At 44.6% G+C, this 25,222-nt stretch overlaps 2 protein-coding genes across 17 annotated transcripts; one reads left to right on the top strand and one right to left on the bottom strand.

Annotated features, from left to right (window-relative positions):
* Positions 1–624: 624 nt before the first annotated feature.
* KCTD9 (potassium channel tetramerization domain containing 9) lies at positions 625–9,345 on the bottom strand. 2 transcript variants are annotated; one of them, XM_085080805.1, is made up of 12 exons: positions 9,225–9,344; positions 7,441–7,562; positions 6,143–6,186; positions 5,879–5,975; positions 5,630–5,688; positions 4,877–5,005; positions 4,377–4,444; positions 4,176–4,271; positions 3,381–3,530; positions 3,064–3,169; positions 2,714–2,847; positions 625–2,553 (listed from the first exon to the last, which is right to left on the bottom strand). In XM_085080805.1, the coding sequence occupies exons 1-12, from the start codon at positions 9,270–9,272 to the stop codon at positions 2,437–2,439; spliced, it is 1,170 nt and encodes a 389-aa protein (XP_084936931.1). In that variant the 5' UTR covers positions 9,273–9,344; the 3' UTR covers positions 625–2,436. The 2 variants fall into 2 exon arrangements, with proteins under 2 accessions (XP_084936931.1, XP_084936933.1); XM_085080807.1 differs by lacking the exon at positions 4,877–5,005 and having other exon boundaries at positions 9,225–9,345.
* A 158-nt stretch (positions 9,346–9,503) lies between these two features.
* On the top strand, positions 9,504–21,044 carry CDCA2 (cell division cycle associated 2). 15 transcript variants are annotated; one of them, XM_085080801.1, is made up of 17 exons: positions 9,505–9,770; positions 11,075–11,626; positions 12,216–12,343; positions 12,878–12,992; positions 13,460–13,635; positions 13,849–13,927; positions 14,292–14,557; positions 14,597–14,641; positions 14,726–15,142; positions 15,633–15,720; positions 16,213–16,406; positions 16,806–16,884; positions 17,362–17,417; positions 17,973–18,113; positions 18,207–18,381; positions 18,977–19,161; positions 19,962–21,044. In XM_085080801.1, the coding sequence occupies exons 2-17, from the start codon at positions 11,134–11,136 to the stop codon at positions 20,826–20,828; spliced, it is 3,504 nt and encodes a 1,167-aa protein (XP_084936927.1). In that variant the 5' UTR covers positions 9,505–9,770; positions 11,075–11,133; the 3' UTR covers positions 20,829–21,044. The 15 variants fall into 15 exon arrangements, with proteins under 15 accessions (XP_084936920.1, XP_084936927.1, XP_084936925.1 ...); XM_085080794.1 differs by having other exon boundaries at positions 9,504–9,770; positions 14,292–14,350; positions 14,390–15,142; XM_085080799.1 differs by having other exon boundaries at positions 14,292–14,680.
* Positions 21,045–25,222: the final 4,178 nt, after the last annotated feature.

Consider the following 25,222-nt stretch of genomic DNA (forward strand, 5'->3'; position numbering starts at 1 on the left):
TGCTCCTCCCACTCACTGCTCCAGCTGTGAAAATAGTTGGGATCAGGGGGAGAAATGTTCCTGTTCCTCAGGCGTGGGCACAGGGATTTCCCTGCCTTCCCTGATGAAAAATTAGGGTTATTTAAAGGTGAAAGGAGATTTGGGTTGGATGTTTATAAAGAGGGTTTTGCCCAATAATTGCAGCTCGTTAAGCAGTTTTAGGTGGGTTTGATGAGTCTGTCCTGAGCAGCTTTAAACAACTTTTTCTCCATTTTTTTCTGGAGAAAATTCTCCCACAGGAATTGGGTTTTTATTGTCCTTGAGTTCCTTCCAGCTCAGGATATTCTGATTATTCTGCCTCCAGAATATTTTATTAAGCAAATATTAATTGTATTTTATTAATGAATATATAGTATTTTATTAAGCAAACCTGAAGGGTGGGGCCAACAAAACTGAGAAGTTTTGGAGATCCAAATCCAAAAAATTCCATGCCAATTCTCCCAATTAACAGATCAGAACCACTGCAGGAACCCCCCAGGTAAATCTGCTTTTTTTTAATGCTTAAAACCAAACAAAACCTTGCTCTTCCCACACAATCCAGGTTAAGATTTGGGATTTCAACTCAAATGAAGACAACCAAGCCGCTTTTCTCTTCCACACTTTTTTTTATTAATGCAACTTAAATTAAGCTGAGCCCTGCAAATTCTGCACGGGGCTCTTGCAAAAGCTCTGTCCTGGCAAAAGAGGTACCGAAAATCCAGCTGTGAGGGATGGTGCCACATGCTGTGATTATTCCATAGTGCTTCAGTGAAAGTTCCAAGAGGTTTTATACACAGTGATTATGAAAATAGATATATAGATATATATAGATATATATAGATATATTTCTTTTTTTTTTTTTTTTTTTTGCTCCATACAATAGTTTTACTTCTGCCGGCTACAAAATACGATAAAGAAAAATAATTCATTTGTTTCTCTAGCCCTAGGAATCTTCTACTGCAACAGACAATTCCCACTGAAAGCTGTGAGGACTCTGAAATCACACTGGAATATTTCCCTGGAATCTCCAGGCCGTTTTTCCAAGGATTTAGTGCTGTCCCAGAGGGATCTGAGGGAAATAATCCCAATTTTGGCTCTGGGATTCCGAGCCCTGCAAGTTCACCTCACACTCCTGAGTCAAACCGACTTGGAAAGGAGGGAGAATCTGCAATTCCCCCCCAAAAAAAAACATCATTCCCTGATCCCAAAGCAGCTCAGATCCTCCCAGGCTGGTGGCAAAGCAGCATTTTTTGTAACAACGACTTGAGACGAGGAGACTGGAGGACAGGAAATTGCACTGCGAGGGAGAATCAACCCCCAGAGAACTGTGGATTCCTCTGCAATCCCAGCTGGGATCCACTGGCTCTCGTTCCTCCTGCTGATTTTCTACAGTAACAGCTTGATTTCCCTAGATTCAAGGTGAGTTGGAAACTTTGGGGTGGTTTAAGCATCTGAGGTAAGTTCTTGCTGCACCTTTTTTCCCTGTTTTTTTCTTTTTTTTTTTTGTGTTTTTTGGTATCGTTTCTCGCTGTGCTTTTTTGATTGTGTGTGAACTAAAGGTGAGCTGACAACTCCACGGATCCTGCAGGGAAAAGCAGCTCCTTCCCCACAGCCAGGGGTGCTGAGAGCTCTCTGCTCACCCCAAAACCAGCTCTCTGCACAGGTGAGGGAGGCAGGGAGAGCTTCCCCAGCCCCCTGGAGATCCAGCAGGGGAAAAGGATGATGGTTTCAGGGAGGATTTGCATAGAACAAGGAGGGGAAGCAGGGAGTGATTGATTCACCTGCTGAGGCCACGAGGGGAGGCTGGAGTTTGGGTCTCTCTGCTTCTCTCTGCTTTGGTGGCAGCTCTGGACTTTTCCTCTCTGCACTCAATTCCCCACAAAAGGTGGAAAAAACCAGGATTTTTTCTTTCTCCCCAGCTGTGATTGACAGTGCAGCTCCACACTCGTTTGGAGAGGATTAATTAAAGATATCTTAATTTCTGAGCTGGGGATGTTGCTTGCACCCCTGCCACGAGCACAGAAATTCACCTGTAAACCTGAACCTGGTTGCTACTGTACAGGAATAACCTTTTCTATCCATCCTGCAGCTACAGATTTCATAAATAGAATTGCATATATTGTGCTTTATAAATTAAAATGCGTTCCAAAGTGAGGCAATGCTGAAGAGCTAAACCGTGGAATCCTCCCCACCCCAAAGCAGCCACACTTCCTCACTCTGCTCCCAGAGGGCCAAACTCTCTGTTGGCACCTCTGAAACAACAATTTCCCTCCCCAAAAGTGATCCAAAAAGAGTTTACCTAGGCACTACTGCAAATGTAAGGTGGCTAAAAACCATGAGTGGAACTCAGGAAGGGGAGGAGGTGAAGAAAGTCACGATGGATGTTTGGATTCCTTCCTCTGCAGAGGGTTTTGGCCTCTATCTGACACTCTGGGACATGTGCAGGGGTGTCAGCATCTCCTCAAAGATGGCTCCTTTCACGTTGGAGCCTCTCAGGTTGGCTTCTTGGAGGTCACAGCCTGACAGATCACAATTCTGCAGGGGGAGAGGAAAAGAAATGTTAACTGAATGCACCCAGAACTTCACTCAGAACCTTAACTCCATTTACCTTAACTCCATCCAACTCCATCCACCCCAAAGCCAGCAATCCCATAAATTTTATTTCTGTTAGAGTACAAAATGAGCCCTAGCTCACCTCCAGGTCAGTCCCTGCCAGAGTGGCTCCTCTGAGGTTGCAATTCTTCAATTTGGCGTTTTTCAGCGTTGCCACCCGCAGGTTGATCCCTGTCATCTGACTGCCCTCCATGTCCACCCCCTTCAGGTTGGCACCTGCAAAACACCCACAATTTTGGGGGAAAAGCAGCCCCTGATGCTCCAGGTGAGGCTTCCTCAGAGGAAACTGGGAGAGGTGGAGGCAGAACTGGGAATTTGATGGTGATTTGGGGCAGAATCAGCCCAGAGTTGTGGGTTTTTCCCCATGGGTTGGATGAGCAAAGCTGAATTTTTGCCACAGAAAAATTTCCCAAATTCTCAAAACTTCCTTACCTTCCAGATTGGCTTTAAGGCCTGATGGATCTTCGAAGTTGCAGCCTTTCAGGGATGCTCCCTCGGCGTTGGAACACAACATCTTCACCCCCTGCAGGTTTGCACACTGCAGAGACAGGATGTGAGTCACCAGGGGGAGAAGATAAACACCCCAAACCAGCAGAAGGTGGATTTCCATTCTGCTTTGTAAGTGAATCCCCATCATTGTGAGAAAACACTGCAAATGGAACAATCCCAGAAAACACCGGGAAATTGTGATTTGTTTTTTTTGTTCCAACCCCAGTTTTTTGGCACAGCTGCAGAGGTTACAGCCTTACATCCAGCACGGATCCAGAGAGGTCAGCTCTCTCCAGGTTGGCACAGCACAGGTTGGCATGGGCCAGGTTGCAGCGGCTCAGGTTTGCCATCTTGAAGTTGATGTAGCGAAGATCCAGGCGGGAAAGGTCGGCTCCACTGAAATTCAGACCCTGGAAAAGCCAAGGGATGTCCCCAAAAAATGGTTACAGGAGGGAAGGGGAGGTCTGGGCACAAAGAAAAGGTGGCTGTGTGTGTTAGAATATACAGATAAGCAGATGGATTGAAATTGTAGTGCCTTGAAGGGCTGATAAAAATGGGAGAATTTTTATATGGACAGAGAGTGACAGGAAAGGGGGTAAGAGATTTAGAGATCAGGGTTAGGTGGGATTTTGGGAAGGAATTCCTCCCTGGGAGGGTGGGAAGGGTTGGGATGGAATTCCCAGAGAAGCTGTGGATCCCTGGCAGTGTCCAAGGCCAGGCTGGAGCACCCTGGGATGGTGGAAGGTGTTGTTGCCCAAAATAAATTTGATCTAAATGATCCTTAGGGTCTCTTCCAACTCCAACCATTGCATGATTCTTTACAAACATCCAACCCCCAGATTATTTCCTCTATTATCATTATTTATTCTATTACATTACATTTATTCTATAACACCCATGAAACATCAATGCAAAGCCCTCAAGATTTGGATTTTCCCTTACAGCAGGCTGTGGTTTGAACCTCCCAGAGGGCAGAGCTGGATGAAAATGGAAACAACTGGATGAAAGGAAAGAATTCCTGGAGTTTTTTGGACAGACAAGGGTGAGTTGCTCACCTGGCAGCGCAGCTCAGACTTGGTGGGTGTTGCCAGCAGGAATCTCACAAACTCCTTGCGGGAGATGGGAGAGTGATCCTCGGCTGGCTGGGAGTTCTGGGGGGAGAGGTTGGCCAGGGAGAGCAATAAATCCCAAATTCAGGAAAAAATTCAGGAAGAAAAGCAGGATTACAGAGAGCAAGGTGTCACAGAGCAAAGTACCTTGATAGCGATTTCCAGGTGTTCGATGAGGGAGTCAATCCCAAAAAACCTGGCTTCTTCCAAAACCCCTACAAGCAGAGCAGAGCTGGTTATTCCAGGGAATTCCCAACCCACCCTTCTCTCCCCTAACTGGAGAACAACCACACCCATTAAACTGGAGGGAACTGGGGAGAGAGGAAAGGTTTGCTTGCGGCTAAAAGGGAAAAAAAAAAACTCAGACATGACATTTCCACCAGCAGCACTGAGTGAAAGAGATCAACTCCAGAATTCCAATTATCAATCCAGTGTGGAGCATTAAAAATTATTACAATTAAAGAGAAACAAGCAGCCCATCCTCATTAAAGCCAGCACCGCTGAGAACAAATCCACCAAATGAACAAATCCAAAGGAAAAACTCCCAACCACGAGGAGAAGCACAAAGCTCCCTCTTGCCCTACCTGAGGGCAAAGCTTTCATTGTGAGGAGGAAGAATTGAGGAATGTCAGACAGGTAGTACCTACCTAGCAAATTAATGCCATCATTTACAATGAGCTGTCCGTGACGTAAATAGTTCAAAATGGGCTCAAAATACTCGGGACTGCGGTCAATGAGGAAAGCTCCTCTAGGATCTTGCTTATTCCCCCAAGCATCTGTTTCCACAACATATATATATATAGAATTACTTTTTTTGTAGTGATAGAAGAGTATTTGTTTCAGTTTTTAGGGTGTTTTTGTTAAAAAGGGGACTGGGATGGCAAATATGCCATTTGGAAGGGTCGTTTGGAGAGAGGAGGAAGGAGAAGAGGAGTGGGGGGGAAAAATGAGCTTGAAATTAATTTATTGCTGCTCTGAATAACTCAGTTTATTATCACACACAAAGCAATCATGGCTAGATAAAAGCAGCACTAAGATTTTAGGCTGATTGTCTCCCCAAGGCTGCAGAGTTTTGCTCATTGGCTCTGCTGCCAAAAGTGAGCAGGATGCAGCAATGAGAACCTAAAATCAAATAAAGAAACAAACAAAAAAAAGGACCCAAAACACTAACAATGGATGGGAGTTGTATTTGCAGTTTGTGAGATGATCAGCATTAGGTGATGAGGTGGTGAACATGAAGAAATAAACAGTTATTAAAAAATAATTCCTGTTCTGCTTTGGTATTTTAACATACTTTGCTTATTTTAGTTTCTGAACAAGAGTCTCAGCCTGACAGAGCCTTTTGCCTACTTTGCTAATTAATTACTTTAAAATAATTAAGTTGATCTCAACATACTCACCTTTGTCTTTGAACATGTGGGCCAACATACTGTCAGGTTCTTTGTTAACCAAAGTGCTCCTGAAAAACCAAGAGCAGAACAATTTTATTTTCACTTCATCCGGAAATGTTTAAGAATTAATTTCTTGCAAAACTCTGCTGGCAAAGACAGGGAAAGCTGCACAAGTCAATACTCCACAGGAAGTTATTTTTTACAGTGTTTCTGCTTTGCTGAAATGAAGATTTTGGAGGTTTTGAAGGCCATTTTTACCGGGTGGTGGTGAAATATCTTCCTCCCACATTGAGAGTCAGCCAGTCTGTGTGGGACCCTGTCAGCTCCTCCTGAGCTCTGCTATCAGTCTGAGGATCTGCAGGGAAAAAACACAGCAATTATTGGGAAAATGGTGAATATTCTTTAGTTAATTCCCTAGGGAAAGAATTCCCTTCTGAAAACATCACAAAATAAAATCTTAGCTTTATATTAAAATATACTATGCGTTAAATAAAAGGTTAAATATAAGATTTACAGACTTACCAATGAAAGGCTCCCCTTCACAGACAAACAAAACATCATCATCCCTGAGACAGGAAGGGGCAGAAAGAAGAGAAAAAGAAGATAAATTGTAATTTATTCATCCAACTGACACTGGAATGTCTCATTTTTACTTCCAGCTGGAACTGCTGAGTGTGATTTTGATTTGTATTCTGCAGGTTCAGTGGATTGGGATGGATTGACTTCACCAGGGATTTGATCTGGAGCAACCAGGGAGGAACCACTGGTGATCTCAATCCATTCTGACAAAATTGCTGCTTTTCTCCCCAGTCTGGGATTATTCTGTGAAATCAAAGCAATGACAGGGTTTGTCTCCTTGATGGAAAATCCTCATCCCAAAGCTGACTGGAATATTGGGGATTTCCTGGCACAAACATCCAGGCCTCAATCACATCTTTGTAGCAAATTCTGTATTCAATTCTGAATCAATTTACAGTTTGAAGCTCCAACTTCATGGTTTGAAGCTCCAAATTCACGGTTTGAAGCTCCAAATTTCATGGTTTGAAGCTCCAAATTCACGGTTTGAAGCTCCAAATTCATGGTTTGAAGCTCCAAATTCATGGTTTGAAGTTCAAAATTCATAGTTTGAAGCTCCAAATTCATGGTTTGAAGCTCCAAATTCACGGTTTGAAGCTCCAAATTCACGGTTTGAAGCTCCAAATTCACGGTTTGAAGCTCCAAATTCACAGTTTGAAGCTCCAAATTCACAGTTTGAAGCTCCAAATTCACGGTTTGAAGCTCCAAATTCATGGTTTGAAGCTCCAAATTCATGGTTTGTAGCTCCAACTTCACGATTTGAAGCTCCAAATTCATGGTTTGTAGCTCAAAATTCATGGTCTGAAGCTCCAAATTCATGGCTTGAAGCTCCAAATTCACGGTTTGAAGCTCCACATTCATAGTTTGAAACTCAAAATTCTTGGTTTGAAGCTCAAAAGTCATAGTTTGAAGCTCAAAAGTCATAGTTTGAAGCTCAAAATTCACAGTTTGGAGCTCCAAATTCACGGTTTGAAGCTTCAACTTCATGGTTTGAAGCTCCAAATTCATAGTTTGTAGCTCCAAATTAACAGTTTGAAGCTCCAAATTCACGATTTGAAGCTTCAAATTCATGCTTTGAAGCTCCAAATTCATGCTTTGAAGCCCCATGAAAGCACCTTTGGGCATCCTGGCTGGAAATGTTACTATCTGTTTTTAGTGAAAGCACTGGTTATTGACACAGGAGGATGAACAGGTTCATCTCTCAATCCCCATTATTAATTTGCCTTTTCCTGGCTGCTCCTCACCTAATCAAAGCAATGTCATCAATGAGGCCTCCCTTGCCGTTGTAAACACTGGTGGCTTTGATGCCAAGCTTGTTGCTGGCCACGGAGAGCAGATCTGACAGAGTCCCATACACTGCCACCACCTGGGCACGGAGAGAGAGAGGAGATTCTGAATAAAAACAAACCCACAAAACTGTCCTCAGAAAGTTCTGCCTCTTCAGACTTCTCAGGGCTGTCAGGGGGAGGAAAATCTGTTTGGATCTTGGTGGAAAAATGAGGAAAAATAGCAACTTTGGTGGTGCTGGAATACAGAAAAAGGGTGATTTTTGCACAGCTATCCCCAAAATTCACAACAGCAGTGAGAGTTGGTGCTGTGAGAATATGAAACAGTGGTTTATTTCTCTAAAGGAATGAATATTGTTACTCCAACTGTAACTCTATTAAATGTTGTTGCTCTACTAATATGTAACTCTGTTAATATTGTTACTCTCCAAATGCAGTTTGGAGAGGTAAAACCTAGTTAAAAAAAAATACCAAATTTCCTTAGAAACAAAATTACCAAAATGAAGCTGTTTAACACAGGGTGGGCAAAATTTCCTCTTGGTTTTTTTACGTTTTTTTTGTTTGTTTGGGGTTTTTTTGGTTTGGTGGTTTGTTTTTTTTTTTTTGCCCACCCTGTGTTAAAAAGTTTCATTTTGGTAAATTTTTGAGAATTTTGAACTTTTGCCCACCCTGTGTTAAAAAGCTTCATTTTGGTAATTTTGGTAATTTTTTGAGAATTTTGAACTTTTGCCCACCCTGTGTTAAACAGCTCCATTTTGGTCATTGTGTTTCTAAGGAAAATTTGGTAATTTTGTTTCTAAAAACCCCAAAAACTCTTGGTAAAAGCAAATATTCCAGGACAGGCAGCTGAACTGTGTGAGCTGCAGCTGAGGATAGGAAAATGAGCATCACGGAGACAATTCAGCAGAAGTGCAAGGCTGAAATGCCATCACATGAACGGGCAGGAATTAACAGAATTACACATTATTAAAGCACATTCACGTCCATTTCTGCACCCAGAAGGAGGATGGAAACACCAAAATCAAGGAGTGTGTGTGGAACTGATTGCCAAGGCCTTTTCCTCTGCCGGCCAAGCACCGCTGGGGCCTGAAAAACACTGTATTTCCAGCCCTGAGGCGATTTTAGAGAGGTTTGAAGCGATTAAACGCGGTTATCGCCAGGGTCAGTCACCCCACAGCCCTCAGCAGCACCCAAACCCCTAAAGCCACCGAGCAGCGCGACAGATCCCCGCCTGTCGCGATTCCCTCACCATTCCCGCAGGACTCCCTCAAGATTCCCTCACGATTCCCTCGCGATTCCCTCACCATTCCCTCGCGATTCCCTCACCATTCCCTCGCGATTCCCTCACCATTCCCTCACAACTCCCTCCTCACCATTCCCTCACAATTCCCTCACGATTCCCGCACGATTCCCTCACAACTCCCTCCTCACTATTCCCTCACAATTCCCTCACGATTCCCTCACGATTCCCTCACAACTCCCTCCTCACAATTCCCTCACGATTCCCTCATGATTCCCTCGCGATTCCCTCACAACTCCCTCCTCACTATTCCCTCACGATTCCCTCGCGATTCCCTCACGACTCCCTCACGATTCCCTCCACAGGCGGTGAGGGGGAACCCCGCGCCCCGCTGCCCTCCGGCAGGGCGCGGCGCAGGCCCGGCAGGCTCGGCAGGCTCGGGGAGGCTCGGGGAGGGCCGGGGGAGCGCGGGGAGCCGAGCGGCAGCCCCGGGCGGCCTCACCTTGCCGTTGCGGGCGCTGCCGTTGACGAACAGCGTCACCCGCCTCATGCTGCGCCCGCCGCCGCGCCGACACCCGGAAGGGGCGGGCGCTGACGGGCAGGCCCGCCGGCCAATCAGCGCCGCGCGCCGCGGCGGGGAGGCGGGGCTAAACCTGCGCGGCAGCCAATCGCGAGAGCGATAACCTCTCTATTTGCATAACCAGCCTGTGATTGGTTGTCGCCCGTCACGTGCGCGCGGGCCGTTGAATGAATCCATGTAATCATTTTATTTTTTCTTCCCCTCTTCCCAAGCTGTACTGCGTCCTCAACGGCCCGCGATCCCTCCGCCGGCTCAAAGAGTCCCCCCGGCCCCGCCGAGCCCCGCCAAGCCCCGGGAGCAGAACAGCGGCTCGGGGTTGTTTTCTGCCATCCATCCATCCCTCCGGTGCTACCGGAGCCGCGGCGCTGCGGTGGGTGCCGGGGGAGGGAGAAGCGGTGAGGGCGCGGAGGGATCTGCGGGGGCGTGGCGCGGTTTGAAAGCGTGAGGCGGGCAGGGCGCGGGGCTGAGGTGAGGGGAGCTGGCGGGCCGGGAGGGGAGAGCAGCGGGGAGAGGCGAAATTAACGGGGAAAAACAGCGGGGAGAGGCGAAATTAACGGGGAAAAACAGCGGGGAGAGGCGAAATTAACGGGGAAAAGGAGTGAGGGGAGCCTAAAATTACCGGGGAACGCGGAAAAAGGAGCCCTCGGGGTGTCCGGGAGGGTGAGCGGTGCGGTCGCTGAGGGCTGCGAGGTGAGGCGGTGAGGCTGAGGGAGTCCCGGGTGGGGGTTTTACCTCCTTTGGGAAAAAAAGGAAAATCAGCCTCCTCTGGGGCGTGAAAGCGGAACAAAAATAACATAAGAAAGGAAAAGGTTGCCCGCAAGGTATTGCTGAATTTTAGTGATTTTTTTTCTGAAAATGCATGTGAAATTTCAGGCTCGCGTTACTGAATTGTCCGTCGTTGACTTGAAATTCAAGAAATTAAGTGCAAAAAAAAATGTTAGGCCTTTAGATTTTCTCGTTAAAAGTTAGTGGTGTTTAAAAAAAATGCATTGTTGGTATTGTTACTTCTTACCTTCAAATTCAAGAAATTAAATGCAAAAAAAAAAAAAATTGGCCCTTTAGATTTTCTCCTTAGAAGTTAGTGGTGTTAAAAAAAAATAAATTATTGGTATTGTTAGTTCTACTGCCTTCCTGAGACTTGCTTGCTCTTTCTGCTCGTGCTAATTAATGTTATTAAAAGTAGTATTAATATTAAACTGCTGATAGTTGTAACACTTAGAGCAAAACACACGCAGTGTGGTTGTGGTTAATGTGTTTTGTACACATATTTTATGCTAAATGTGTATGTATTTTATGCATAAAATCTATAAAATGCATATACACTTAGTAATGTATTTTATGCACGTGTTTTATACTAAATGTGTTTGTATTTTATACATAAAATCTATAAAATACATATATACTTAGTAATGTATTTTATACATGTCTTTTATACTGAATGTGTATGTATTTTATGCATAAAATCTGTAAAATACATAGACATTTAGTATGTATTTTATACAAAAATGACGTTGGACTGAGTGAAATCACAGCTTTTTCTCCTTATCCTGAGTCCATTCTGTCCATGTTTATAATGCAGGTTTTATTGCTCTGTGTTTCCCTTTCTGTTCCCAGTCCTTCTTCTCCTTTCCCTGCAGCTTTTTGGGGATAAATTCCTCTTCCCACCCCACTGTTAAACACCTTGTCCAGGAATAATGTGGATTTGGGAGAAGCTTGGGGATGGCAGTGAACTCCTGCTCTTAGCAACTAATAATTATTTTTCTTTTTGACAGGAATCTGTAACTACAGGAGCAAAGGCTGAGTGAATGTTCCTTCAAATAAATCCCCAACAATGCTCAGAGGATCCAAATCTCCCCTGAAAGTCAAAGGAAATGAGAGAAGCTGTCCTGAAGAGAAGGAAGAAACCTCTTTCCCGCTGCCAAAAGACCCGAAGAGCTGCAAAGTGACCAAACCCAGAGCCATCAGAGCATCCAGGAAGGAGAATTTCAGCGATGGGAAGCAGCCACGGCCCCAAAAACGTGTTCTGCAGTGCCCCAAAGGCCCCGAGGGGGATGTGGCTCACCCCCAGGGGGTTGGGGAGCTCCCTGGGAGCTGTTTTGGGGCTCGCAGGGGGGATTTGCTCAAAGATTCCCCCTTGCCCTTGGCCAGCCAGGAGGATTTTCCCATTCCCTTGGGAAATAACTTCTCCTCCACTCCTGGGAGGGACAGAGTGGAAGGAAATCCTGCTTTGGGACTCTCTGAGCAGAGGACACCACCTGATTTTGCTGCTGTGACAATTCCTGAGCTTGGGATTCCTCCAGAAGGTTTTGCCAAACGACCCAAGGGTGAGCTGGGCTGCCAAATGGCTCCTGTCCTTCTCAGAGAGATTTCTTCAGGTTGTTAGTCCAACCTGGTGCCAAAAAAAGCTCCAATTTAGGGCAATTCAGGAGATCTGAGCTGGAATATGGCCAGGAGCAGACTGAGGGGTTGTTCCTGCAACAGCTTTATAGGATATCCCATATAGGATAATTTCAACTGTATAGGTTAAACCCTACATCATTAAATGCTCCTTAATTATCTCTCTTCAGTTAATGAGATGTCTGAGATTCACAAGGGAATTGTAGGACAAATTCTGCCAGGGTTTAGGTAGAGACTTCCTTAACAAACAACAGAAAAACAAAAAGACAGATTGGTGTGTGAAGGGTTAAATATTAACCCTCAATTTAATTTTATATCACTTTAATTTTAATTAAAAGCACTTAATTTGATGTGCTCAGGGAGGTTTCTTGGGCTGAGCAAGTAACTTTGTATCTTAGAATAAACAGCATTAATCACCACTAAAAGGAACAAAAATAACATTTTAAAGTTTTATGTATTAAAAAAACATTTTTCTGGTTTTGTTGTTTTTCTTTTTCACCTCTCCTCTCTTTGCAGGGACTTCAAATTCCCTAAAATTTCGGCGAAGATCAACCATTGGCTTAAGGGGATCACCTGAAAACAACACCCTGATCAGGTACCTGGCCCAGCAGAGGAGCAGCAGGCAGAAAGAAACTTTCACACGGGTGAGAATATCCAAAATATCCCAAATACCTGCTGGGGGAGCTCAGTTGAGTCCAGACATTCATTTTCCTGATGTCCCTTGGTCACCTGGCTTTAGGATTTGGGGATTTTTCATTTTTTTTTTACACTGTGAAGAGGTTGGAATTTCTTCTCCCTGCTGAGCTTGCTGATGTATTTTCATGTTGTTGATTTCCTGTGTTTGCTGTGCTTGATTTCTGGGTAATTAAAGGGTGATTAAAGCTCCAAGTGAAGTCAAGCCGAGCACAAATTATTTATTTAATCAGATTTTTTTTCATAAATTGAACTATCCTGGACTGTGAGGAAGCAAATTCTGAGCACAGTCTGGAGGAGCAGATTAAATGCAGTAAAATGTAGCAGATTTGTGGGTAAAAAGTCCCTTTTTTCCCTTATTTTTACCATCCAGCTACAACTGCAGCCAGATCAAATACAAAATTCTCTGTATTTTATGTCACAAAGCATTAAAGCTAAATAGGTGGGGAAGGAAATGCCTGCTGGGGTTCATTTTGTTTTGGCAGATCAGTCCCTTTAAACATGCAAATGTGAGGTCCTTGAAGGACAAAATCGATGCTTTCCAAACCTCCTTTGAATCCTTGAAAGAGGCTGAGGACCTGGAAGGATCCACCCAGGAAGGTAAGTTGATTAAATATTCTGGTTTGAGGGGTTTTTTTGTTTGTTTAAACCATTTTCATACATCCTAAATAGTGATTTCTTAGAAAAATAGCATTTTTCTGACTCTGTCCTAAGTTTGAGTTCCTAGATTTGTACTCTTTGATGTATTTCTCACTAAACATTAGTATATTCATGCTTTTTTCCATGAAACTGAGAGTGGTTTTTATTTTACTTCTCTCTTCTTGCTGGTCTTAATAAGATTTATATGAAAATAATCACTTTTCAGATATGAATTATATTAAAATAATCACTTTTTTGAGGGTTTGGAAATGTTATTTTCCAAGCAGATCTAAAAAATATGTTCTCCTCCCTGCCTAGAACATTACCTGACACTTTGGTGGCGAAACACAAAAGAGAATTCACTGCAAAACCTGAAGTTTCTCTTTGCGGTTTCTTTGATTTTTCTGTTTGATTTTTCCTTGCTGCAGCTCAGAACAAAACACCTTTTAAAAAAGAGCCAAACCTGGAGCAGTGGAGTGAAAAGTTCACTTTGGGCAACAGAGGAGCTGCTCTGAAAGAAAATTGGAGTGAAAATGTGACCAAGAGCAGCAGGAGGAACCCCAGGATCTGCAGCATTTTGTCCCCAACACCTACTGCTGCAAAGGTGCTTTAATTATCAACAACCTTCTAATTAGTCATTAAAAAAAGGGTTTTCATCCTTTCTGTTAATCCTTCTAAATGTTTAGCTTGGGTGTTTTGGGAAAATCGATTCAACTCAAGCAGTGGATGATTGAGAAAAATCTGAAATCCTTGTTTGTGGGATTAAAACCCTCCATGGCTTGTGCTGGTGAAAAAAATCCTTAAACTTTTTCCCTAGGAATGGATTTATGAGCAACCAAATCCTGTGAAATCCTTGGACTCTGTTGTAACTGGAGATACCCTGGAAACAAACCATGGTAAGAGGATTCAGCTCTGATATATTCTTATTAGGAAATAGAAATACTTCAACATTTGTCAGGAAATTCGTCTGATTTTTGCCATCTTGTCTACAATTTTGGATGCAGTAGAAACTTTTTCTTCATGCTCCTTTTTGATATGTTTTATACAGTTCTGAAAACAGTAAATGGCACATTTATTTGAAAACAAAAAGCAAATGTAAAGTGGCACAAGTAGCCAAAATTTCCAGCCAAATGGATTTTTGTGCGATATTTCTGCACAGCACCTGTGGAGATGTGTGCATTTTTACACAGCTCATGTTTTTAATACTGAAATTACCTCAATTTTCAGCCTCTGAGTGTCACATCTATCCTTGTTCTGAAGTTCCCAGGTGTGAGCAGAGCCCTGGAGGTGATGCTGGTGCAGCTCTGAGCCCCAGGAAGGTTGGAGGAGATGCTGGAGAAGCTCTGAGCCCCAGGAAGGTTGGATTTGGAGGTGCTGCTGGTGCAGCTCTGAGCCCCAGGAAGGTTGGAGGAGATGCTGGAGAAGCTCTGAGCCCCAGGAAGGTTGGATTTGGAGGTGCTGCTGGTGCAGCTCTGAGCCCCAGGAAGGTTGGAGGTGATGCTGGTGCAGCTCTGAGCTCCAGGAAGGTTGGAGGAGATGCTGGAGAAGCTCTCAGCCCCAGGAAGGTTGGATTTGGAGGTGATGCTGGTGCAGCTCTGAGCCCCAGGAAGGTTGGAGGAGATGCTGGCTCATCTCTCAGCCCCAGGAAGGTTGGATTTGGAAGTGATGTTGGCTCAGCTCTCAGCCCCAGGAAGGTTGGATTTGGAGGAGATGCTGGTGCAGCTCTCAGCCCCAGGAAGGTTGGATTTGGAGGTGATGTTGGCTCATCTCTCAGCCCCAGGAAGGTTGGATTTGGAGGTGATGTTGGCTCATCTCTCAGCCCCAGGAAGGTTGGATTTGGAGGTGATGTTGGCTCATCTCTCAGCCCCAGGAAGGTTGGATTTGGAGGTGATGCTGGCTCAGCTCTCAGCCCCAGGAAGGTTGGATTTGGGGCAGATGTGATCCTGGGAATGCTGGATGGAAGCCAAACCCCCACAACACCTCTCCAAACAGAGAATATTCCCTGCAGTGATCTCTCCCAGAGCAGCTCCCTGCTCAGGTCCATCCTGAAGAAAACCCCAGGCAGGGAAATCCTGGACAGCCCAAATCTCTGCTCAGAGCCTTCACTGAAGGTGAGATTAAAGCTGCTTTGGTGACAAATGGATAGGATTGGGAATAATTTGGGAATAATTTATTTCTGAGTGGTCATCATGGAAGTTTTGATGTTGTGAGAGGATCTGGGGTGACCTGAGTGCAACTTCCAGGGTGACAGGAAAAAGGGAGAGAGACTTTCCAAAGGGGAATGGCTTCAAACTGCCAGGGTTGGATGGGATTTTGGGAAGGAATTCCTCCTTGTGAGAGGCTGGGATGGAATTCCCAGAGAAGCTGAGAATCCCTGGAAGTGTCCAAGGCCAGGTTGAGATAACCTGGGATAATGGAAGATGTCTGGGGTGGGATTGGATCACTTTAACCATTCCATCATTCCATGAAATGAATGTTTTTGAGTTTTATTCATTAGCAAACACGTAGGTTTGATTAAACAGAACAACTGATTACTAAATGTTGCTTGGAGGACAACATTTAAAATAAATTATATTGAATTTTGTCATTTAAATCTGCCAGGAATACTCAAGCAGTGCCATTGACAGAGGAGGAGGTGAAGCTGCTGCAGTCTCCACTTGTGTAAAAACCTTTGAAATGTTACAAACAGGTCAGATTACCCTTTTTAAGAACAAAAAAATCCCTTAATTTCCTTTATTTCTTTTTAAAATAGCTAAAGAATGATGTGGGATTATGAGTTTTTTCCTCTGTGCTAAATCAGGTTATTGATAATGCCTTAACCACCACTGAATTCCTTACTGATGATAGGGAAAAGAAATTGCTGAGGTAAATAATTCTTAAAAAAATTAATCCCAAACTAAAACTTCATAAAGCCTCAACCACCAGAACAGAATTCCCTTTTTTCAAGCAATTTCCCACTTGGAACATAAGGAATTTCCCACTGGAACTTGAGGAACAAGTGGTCATTTTTAATCTATTTCTTCCTTCATTTTTTCATAGTGTAATAAATACACTGAAAATCCTGGCTGACCTCCCAGGATCTGTAAAGATAATATTTTGCTGCTTATTTGGGTGATGATTTTTAGCACAAACATTACCAGTTCCACTTCACTCAGCCCTTCATTCCACTTCATTCCACCAGACACTGCAGACACTCAGAGCTCCAGAACACCAAAGAAGAAAAAAGTGACTTTTGGGGAAGTTTTGAGCCCCGAAATCTTCGACCAAACCCTTCCTGCCAACACCCCCCTGCGCAGAGGAGCTTCCCCAGGCTGCCCCCGAGGGCAGAACCTCCGAGCAGAGCCTTTGCCCATCCTGGATTTTGCTTGGGATGAGGTGAGTTTTGCTTTTTCAGTGACAAAAACCCCTCAGCTCCCTGGGAATGATCAATTCTTGTTTGATTCTCCTCCCCAGCCTGGTTGGTTTTAAACAGAAATGGCTGAAATGTTAAAGCAGAGTCTGCTTGGGGTTAGAAATCACATGGAGAAATTGAGTTTTTATGAATTCTGTGCAGCACTTTGGTCTGCAGAGCTTTTTTAGAAGATTTTTAAACCTTGAAATGGTTTTCCCTTCGCTTTTCCTTATATTTTGATAATTTCTTTTTTACCACACAGAGCAAAGGTTTCCTTTAAGGAAACAAAATAAACCCACTTTGTCTCCTCTAAAATGAGGTGTTTTTCAGGATATATCTGGTATCATTTATAGCTAAAAAATGTCATTTTCTTCCATGAAAAGGAATGCATTGAGCCTCCCCAAGAAATCCTGGAAGGTTCTGTTCCTGCAGAAGCTCCTTCACCTGCTGACAAGGCAGAAGGTAAACCCAACTTGTGTTTTTGTCTGCAGAAAATAAATATTTTTGTACCTGCAAACTGACACTTGAAGGGTTTGGTTTATTTTTCTCTAGGCATTGTTTTTTTATACAGAGGATATATTTCAATTGTGCTAAAATTTGAATGCTATAAACTAAATATTTTTTCTGAAGCTTTGCAGTGTTTACTTGAGCTTTAGATTAACTGGATTTTATTTCAACTTGGGGTATTTTTCTGTGAAAATTTTACTGCCTAAAGTAATTTTTTTTTAAATCTTGATTCTGATATTGTAATTTTCCTCTGTTTTGGAGAGCAAGGTGTAATTTTTATGTCTTGCCATGTTTGATAAACCCTCAGATTAAATCTCTACTCAAGACTGAGTTGGCTGAAGTGCAAAATATTAGAAATTATGAGGATAATTTCAATAAAATGTTACTAAATTGAATTGAAATGGAATCAAAATTCTCTTTTTTGATTTATAGTGGCAGAGATTGACACAGCTGACATGGTGACAACTCGTTCTTGTACTAAAAGGAAGGTGAGTTCCTTTAGTGATTAAATTTATTTTGATTTTTGAACTTCCTCAGGCAGAATTATTCTTTTATCCCTCTTGATGCTTAAACATATTTTTCCAGCCTCAGGTATGAGGTTTATCTATATCCAGGTATATGGAAATACCTCCTGTTAGTGCCTTTTCTTCAGGAAATGAGATTTTCCAGTTATTAAAAATCCAGCCTGACACTTGAATTGACAATTTCTGTTGAATTTTCCAGGAGTTTCCCCAAACAATCTGACAGAATGTTTTGGTTGCTGGAATTTTAGAATTGATTTTAGAGCAAGAAATGCTTTCAGTGTTGGACTCCTGGTGGAAGGAGAAGGCAGAAAATAGAGGAATATTTTAAAAGTAACTCATTTTCTTAAAAGGAATAACTAAAAATGAGCATTTCCTGTATTTTCACAATTCTACAAACAGGATTGCACTGTGTGCAATGAGTCTGTAATATTTAATTCCCAGTTGGATTAATTCCAGTTGATTCCTGGTGGACTCTGGGGGGTTTAGAAGCACAAAACTCCCCAAAATCCTCTTCCCCAGCAGAGCAGAGCTGTGCCAGAGAACCCTGATGGTGACTCAGCAGCTCCAGACACTCCAAATGACAAAGACACCAAAAATCCAACCAAGAACAAAATCCAGAGACAGAAGAATCCAACCACGGCTGCTCCCAAAAAGAGCCAGGTGAGTGAATTCTGCTTTATTTTTGAGTTCATGGCATTGCAGAGGATGGTTAAAATTTCTCTGTGCTCTGCTCTGCCTTCTCAACCTTTTCAGAAAATGAAGTACCCAAGCTTTGGGAGAAGAAGGAAGAAAAAAGCCAAGAAATCTATATATGGGGAGAGAGAAATAGCTTCTAAAAAACCTCTTCTCAGCCCTATCCCTGAAATTCCAGAGGTTTTCTCTGCTGTCTCAACTCCAAACTCACCAAAGGCAGATGCACTTTGTACAGGTAATTTGGTTTTTAGGTTTATTTTGCTTTGCTCTTTCTCTCCCTTCTGATTTCCTATTTTAACAGTTACATTAAAAACTTTTCTGAGGTTAGCTTGAGTTTTGTGCATTGGTGATAAACCCATTGTAGATTATTTTACTATTAATTGCTTCTGCAATAGCAATTAAATTGCTATTTTCTTTGCTAAATATTGATTAGAATTTAATAATGCTAATAAATAATATTTAGCATTAATAATTAATAAATTAATGATGTCCAACTGATAAATTTAATTCCTGTTGGACTCCAGAGTAAATCTGACCAAAAAAAATCTCTTTTTTGGATGGTTAAGATATTTAAATAGTGTTTAAAGCTGGTGAGTTGGGCATGAAGACTGAAGGGATGTGCAGAACTTTGGGGTTTTTTCCCCACTGTTTCTCTGGGATGGTTGTACAGAATTTTTTGAAATTTAAGTAGGAAGTAAAATAATACACAATACCTATATTAAGTAAAATAATGAATAATACCTATAATAAGTAAAATACCATGAAGCTTTGCTTGTAATACATAAAATATTTAGCACATTGACTCAATAACCCTGTTTTTTGTCCTTCAGAGGGTGCAGCTTTGGCTAATCCCAAACCCAGCGGTATTCCCCAGGAAGTTCCCCAGCAGGCAGAGGCTGGGAGGAGCAGAGGGAAGAAGCTCCATGCAGCTGCTGTGTGCCCAAGCCTTGGGGACATGGAGGTGACAACAGCCACCAGCTCTGAGGGCTCAGGGAGCATGGACTCTGCTCCTCAGGTAACTGATGGATCACAGAAGAGATGTTTGGGGGGAAAAACCTAAAAGTGGTTAAATGTTGGGACAGCCAGGGAGCACAGACTCTGCTCCTCAGGTAACTGAGGGATCACAGAAGGCATGTTTGGGGGAAAAACCCTAAAATTGGATAAATGTTGGGACAGCCAGGGAGCATGGACTCTGCTTCTGGATCACAGAAGGGATATTTGGGGAAAAAAACCCTAAAAGTGGTTAAATGTTGGGACAGCCAGGGAGCATGGACTCTGCTCCTCAGGTAACTGAGGGATCACAGAAGGCATGTTTGGGGGAAAAACCTAAAAGTGGTTAAATGTTGGGACAGCCAGGGAGCACAGACTCTGCTCCTGGGTCACAAAAGGGATGTTTGGGGGGGGAAAAACCCTAAAAGTGGTTAAATGTTGGCACAGCCAGCCTGGAGAGGCTGTGGGGTCTCCATGCTTGGGGGCACTGAGCATTCAGAGCTCAGCTGGGCCAGGGGAAGCTCTCTGAGCCTGGAACTGAATATCCTTAAGGTCTCTTCCAGCCCCAAAACCATTCCAGGATTCTCTGCTTTTTTTCCCAAGCAACCCAAAAAACCTTTGAAAACCTTTGGGGTTTTCAAAGCTTTCAGTTTTCACCCTGAAACATTCCAGCCTGCAGGATTCCCTTTTTTTGGGGATTTTGGAGGATGACTTAGTGAGGAGAACAGCAGCCAATTCAGCTGTTTGAAACCAGGTTTTGTGGATTACCTTTGGCCTAAATTTTTTTTTTTAAAAATTGAAATTCTTATTCTTTATCCCCCCCAGTTTTCAAACACTGTGCCAGATGCAGAAAGTGATTTTGACACATCTGAGTATTTCCAGCGAGGCAAAGAGACTCCACGTGAACAAGAAGCAAAAGAAAGCATTTCCTTGATAGAAAATGAGAAATTCCAAGGAAATCTCCTAACTGGGCTGGAAATTCTGACCCAACACCACAACCAGGAAGCTGCCCAGAGAACTGAACATCCTCCTCATCCTCCTGCCAGCTCTGATCCACCGCGGAGGCAAAGGCGACGCAGCAGCTCCTTCTACCTCCCTCCTGCCGAAAACCTGGAGGTAACTGGGGTGGATCTGGCAGTTTCCTCTTACAATGTGGAAGAAATCCTATCAGTTCCTCGGGGCAGGCAGGAGGAATCCCAGGGATTCCCCCAGGATTTCCCCCAGGGATTCCCCCAGGGCAGCAGGAGGAGCAGCAATGCCCAGGGGGAGCTGCGGGTTCGGCGCAGCATGAGGCTGAGCAGGGATGCAGCCAGCCAAGGCCTGGCCTGGGTGGAACTTCCCAGCGAGATTCCCAAGGAATTTCCCCCAGCAGCTCCTCCCCAAGGCAGGAGAGGCAGCAGCACCTCAGTCCTGGCAGGAGCTGAGAATGTTCACCCCAAAAAGCAAAGCCTCAGCCCGCTGCCAGCCCCGGGGAAGGAGAACGAGAGCTCTGCTGCTCTCGCTGCTGCTCCTGGCAGGGGGAGGAGGAGGAGGAGGAGCAGCTGTGGAGCCTCAGCTCGAGCAGAACCAGCCTGGGCTCCCACCCAGAGGAGGAGAAGCACAAATTCTGGGTGGGGGAAGGACAGGAGGCACCAAAAACACCCTGAAGAGACAGAAACTCTTGAGCTGAGAGTGAAATCTCCAATTTCCTGAAGTGAAGGTGGTTCTTGGAGCTTTGTGTTCTCTTTCTTCTCTTTCTATTTCCTCACTGATTTTCTGACTCATTTTCTGCATAACTTAGAACTCATTTTCCTAGTCTTGATGCCTAAAATGCTTGAAGAGCTGGACTGTGTGGCAGACTGGCTCAGAGCATTGGTCTGGCACAGCTATGGCAGCTGATGAAGAGAATAAAAAATTCTTCTCCCATGATGAATGTGGATTTGTCTTTAGCAGTTAAACCATGGTGTGAAATGTGTCCTTTCAGCTACAATTATGTGAAGGGTTTGTTTCCCATTTTCTTGACCATTCCTCATCAATTGCTGTTGAAATCTGTATGAATTTTTTTCTACATTTCAAAATATGTTAAAAAACCCTTTGAGCTGTCTGCAAATAAAGAAGAAATCACTTCTTGAAGGGGAAGAGGAGAGAGTGGGGAATTGCTCCCATCTCCTGAAAAGAATTTGGACATGTGGAGTTCCTTAGATTAAGATTTTGTGTTAGAGTTCATGAATTATTCTCTGATGTAAAAAAAAAAAGAACAAAAAAACAACAAACCAACAAAGAAAAAAGCTTTTAAATTTTGATTGTGTATAAAATTCATCTGGAAAATTAAATTGGCTGAGGGAGGGGACAGAATCCTTCCTCACCAGGAAAGTTGTGCTTTATTTCTAGTCCTGATTTCAGCTCCTGTCACCTTCCTGGTTGGATTTTCTGCTCAGCTCCCTGAGATCAGCAGGGAGGATTGCAGGTGGTCTGTCTGTCTGCTGCCATTTGTCACCCTGGGCTGTCCCAGTGCCAGCCTGGAGGAAATGGCTTTGTGTCCCACACAGTCCCCTCTGTGACCTCATTTGTACCCTGAGTGATGTGGGATAAACCCCTCGATGTGCTTGGCTGCTTTTATAGAGCTCCAATCAACCAGAGCTGTTGGATTTTTATTCCTCCTGCTCCCCAGACAAGAATTCCTACAGCAACTTGAAAGGAACTCCTGGATTTAAGTGCTGCTCAAGTTGCAGAATCACTGAGCTTGGGAAAGAGCTTGAAGATCAGAGCCCAGCACTGCCCTGTGGCCCATAAACCACAGCCCCAAGTGCCACATCTCCCTGCCTCAAATCCCTCCAAAAACAGGGCTTTGTCCCAAAACAGGGATAAATCCCTCCAAAACCAGGGATAAATCCCTCCAAAAACAGTGGCCTTGATGTTTGGCTTGGGGATTTGCTGTGCTTGGATGCTGTGCTTGGCTGCCAGGAGAGGGCAGGCTGGGCTGAGCTTTCTGCTCGGGAAATAAAACCTCTGAGAGGCTGGCTGGGGTGGACATTTAAAGCTTAAAAAAACAATGAGTGAATTCCTAAATTAATGAATTCATAAATTTTGAATTTGTAAATTATTTTACTCAAGCCAGAGCTGCTACTTCTGCTGTTCAAAACAAAGCAGCGACTGAACTGTGCTCTGGAATTAACCTGGAAAAGTGAATTTGTGATGGGCTGGAATCAGCTGTGAGTTTTATATGGAAATCACAGTCAGATTTGCCCCAAAAAGCCATAAACTGTGTGTTTGGTGCTGCAGAGGTGAATCCCAGCTGCTGTTCTGAGTTCAGTATCAGGAGCTCTCCCTCAAGATTCCCTGAGCAGGAATTAAGGCAGGAGGAGAAGAACAAGGATAAGGAGAGCAAAACAAAGCTTGGGTTTTCCTCCTGGCACAGCTGGGTGGAGAAGGATTGTCAGGAATTATTTGTGGATGCTTTCAGCTCTGCAGGCTGAAAGAAATGAAGGATTTCTACAAGAAATGAAGAGGTTGGTTCTTTCCAAGAGAGATTTCTACTTCTTTATGGTGCTTTTTTAGTTCCTTTTATCCTCAAAATAATTTGCCTCCTTAACCTGGAGAGGGTTTGAGCAAATCTTCAGCTCTGCAGAAGGTGGGAGGCAATAACCTGTTCTCCACTTCTGCTCTGACAAGGACCAGAAATGTGTTTAAATCCTTGGGAAAGGTCTCTGTTGAACATTAGGGAAAAGTTGCTGCACAGAGAGGGCTGAGCAGGGACTCAGGGCTGGGGAGGTGTGGAATCTCCATCACTGCAGCCCCTGAGGGGCAGATGGAGCAAATACCTGTCAGCAGTGACAGATGAGTGACAGATGAGCCTTGCTGGGGGTTTGCTTGGCTGGGATGAGCTCAGGAGGACTCTGAGCTGATGTGGGACTTGCTGGGCAGCACAGAGCTGGGAGGGAATCCTGGTGGAGCTGGGAAATGGGAATTTGGGAAGCTCCTGGTGGCAGGGAGAGCTCCTGATGGAAGGCTGAGCTCCTGATGGAAGGCTGAGCTCCTGATGGAAGGCTGAGCTCCTCATGCTCATCTTGGGGCTCAAAACCCCAAATCTCCCCTGATCCAGAGCTGGGCTGGAATCCTGCTGGAGCTGGAAAATGGGAATTTGGGAAGCTCCTCATGCTCATCTTGGGGCTTTAAACCCCAAATCTCCCCTAACCCCAGCCCAGAGCTGGGCTGGGATCCTGGTGGTGCTGGGAAATGGGAATTTGGGAAGTTCCTGATGGCAGGGAGAGCTCTTGATGGAAGGATGAGCTCCTGATGGCAGGGAGAGCTCCTCATGCTCATCTTGGGGCTCAAAACCCCTAATCTCCCCTGAGCCCCAGCCCAGAGCTTAGCTGGAATGCTGGTGGAGCAGGGAAATGGGAATTTGGGAAGCTCCTCATGCTCATCCTGGGGCTCAAAACCCCAAATCTCCCCTAACCCCAGCCCAGAGCTGGGCTGGGATCCTGCTGGGGCTGGGAAATGGGAATTTGGGAAGTTCCTGATGGCAGGGAGAGCTCCTGATGGAAGGCTGAGCTCCTCATGCTCATCTTGGGGCTCTAAACCCCTAATCTCCCCTGATCCAAAGCTGGGCTAGAATCCTGCTGGAGCTGGAAAATGGGAATTTGGGAAGCTCCTCGTGCTCATCTTGGGGCTCTAAACCCCAAATCTCCCCTAACCCCAGCCCAGAGCTGGGCTGGAATCCTGGTGGGGCTGGGAAATGGGAATTTGGGAACTGGAATTTTGGCAGGAAAAGCTCCTGATGGAAGGCTGAGCTCCTCAGGGAGGGACAATCTCCCAAAAACCCCAAATGCTGTTGATTTTGGGGGGAGAGAAAGGGGAAAAGGCAAACCTGGCTGCTCAGGGAGGGACAAACTCCCCAAAAACCCAAAAATGTGTTATTTTCTGGGGGGAGAGAAGGCAAATCTTGCTGCTCAGGGAGGCACAAACTCACCCAAAACCCCAAACTCTGTTAGTTTTGGGGGGAGAGAAGGCAAACTTGACTACTCAGGGATGACAAACTCCCCAAAAATCCTAATTGTGTTGATTTTGGGGGGAGAGAAAGGAGAGGAAGCAAACCTGTGTGCTCAGGGAGGGACAAACTCCCCAAAACCCCAAACTCTGTTAGTTTTGGGGGGAGACAAGGCAAACTTGACTACTCAGGGATGACAAACTCCCCAAAAAGCCCAAATGCTGTTGATTTTTTGGGGAGAGAAGGGGGAAAAGGCAAACCTGTGTGCTGAGTGAGGAACAAACTCCCCAGAAACCCCAAACTGTGTTAGTTTTTGGGGAGAGAAAGGGGAGAAGGTAAACCTGTGTGCTCAGGGAGGGACAAACTCCCCAAAAACCCCAATCTCTGTTAGTTTTGGGGGGGAAAAGGCAAACCTGTGTGCTCAGGGAGGGACAAACTCCCCAAAAACCCAAACTGTGTTGATTTTTGGGGGAGAGAGAAGGGGGAAAAGGCAAATTTGGCTGCTCAGGGAGGGACAAACTCCCCAAAAACCCCAAACTTGATTTTTGGGGGGAGAGAAGGGAGAAAAGGCAAACCTGTGTGCTCAGGGAGAGACAAACTCCCCAAAACACCAAACTGTTAGTTTTGGGGGGAGAGAAGGCAAACCTGACTACTCAGGGATGACAAACTCCCCAAAAACCCCAAATGCTGTTGATTTTTTGGGGAGAGAGAAGGGGGAAAAGGCAAATTTGGCTGCTCAGGGAGGGACAAACTCCCCAAAAACCCCAAACTCTGTTAGTTTTGGGGGGAGAGAAAGGGAAGAAGGCAAACCTGTGTGCTGAGCGAGGGACAAACTCCCCAAAAACCCCAAATTGTGTTGATTTTTGGGGGGAGAGAAAGGGGAAAAGGCAAACCTGTCTGCTCAGGGAGGGACAAACTCTCCAAAAACCCAAATGCTGTTAGTTTTTTGGGGAGAGAAGGGAAACCTGACCACTCAGAGAGGAACAAACTCCCCAAAAACCCAAAAATGTGTTATTTTTGGGGAGAGAGAAGGGGGAAAAGGCAAACCTGGCTGCTCAGGGAGGGACAAACTCCCCAAAAACCCCAAACTGTGTTAATTTTGGGGGGAGAGAAAGGA

This window comes from Lichenostomus cassidix, chromosome 22 (assembly GCF_008360975.1).
Source record: "Lichenostomus cassidix isolate B80296 chromosome 22, HeHo_3.0, whole genome shotgun sequence".
NCBI lineage: Eukaryota > Metazoa > Chordata > Aves > Passeriformes > Meliphagidae > Lichenostomus > Lichenostomus cassidix.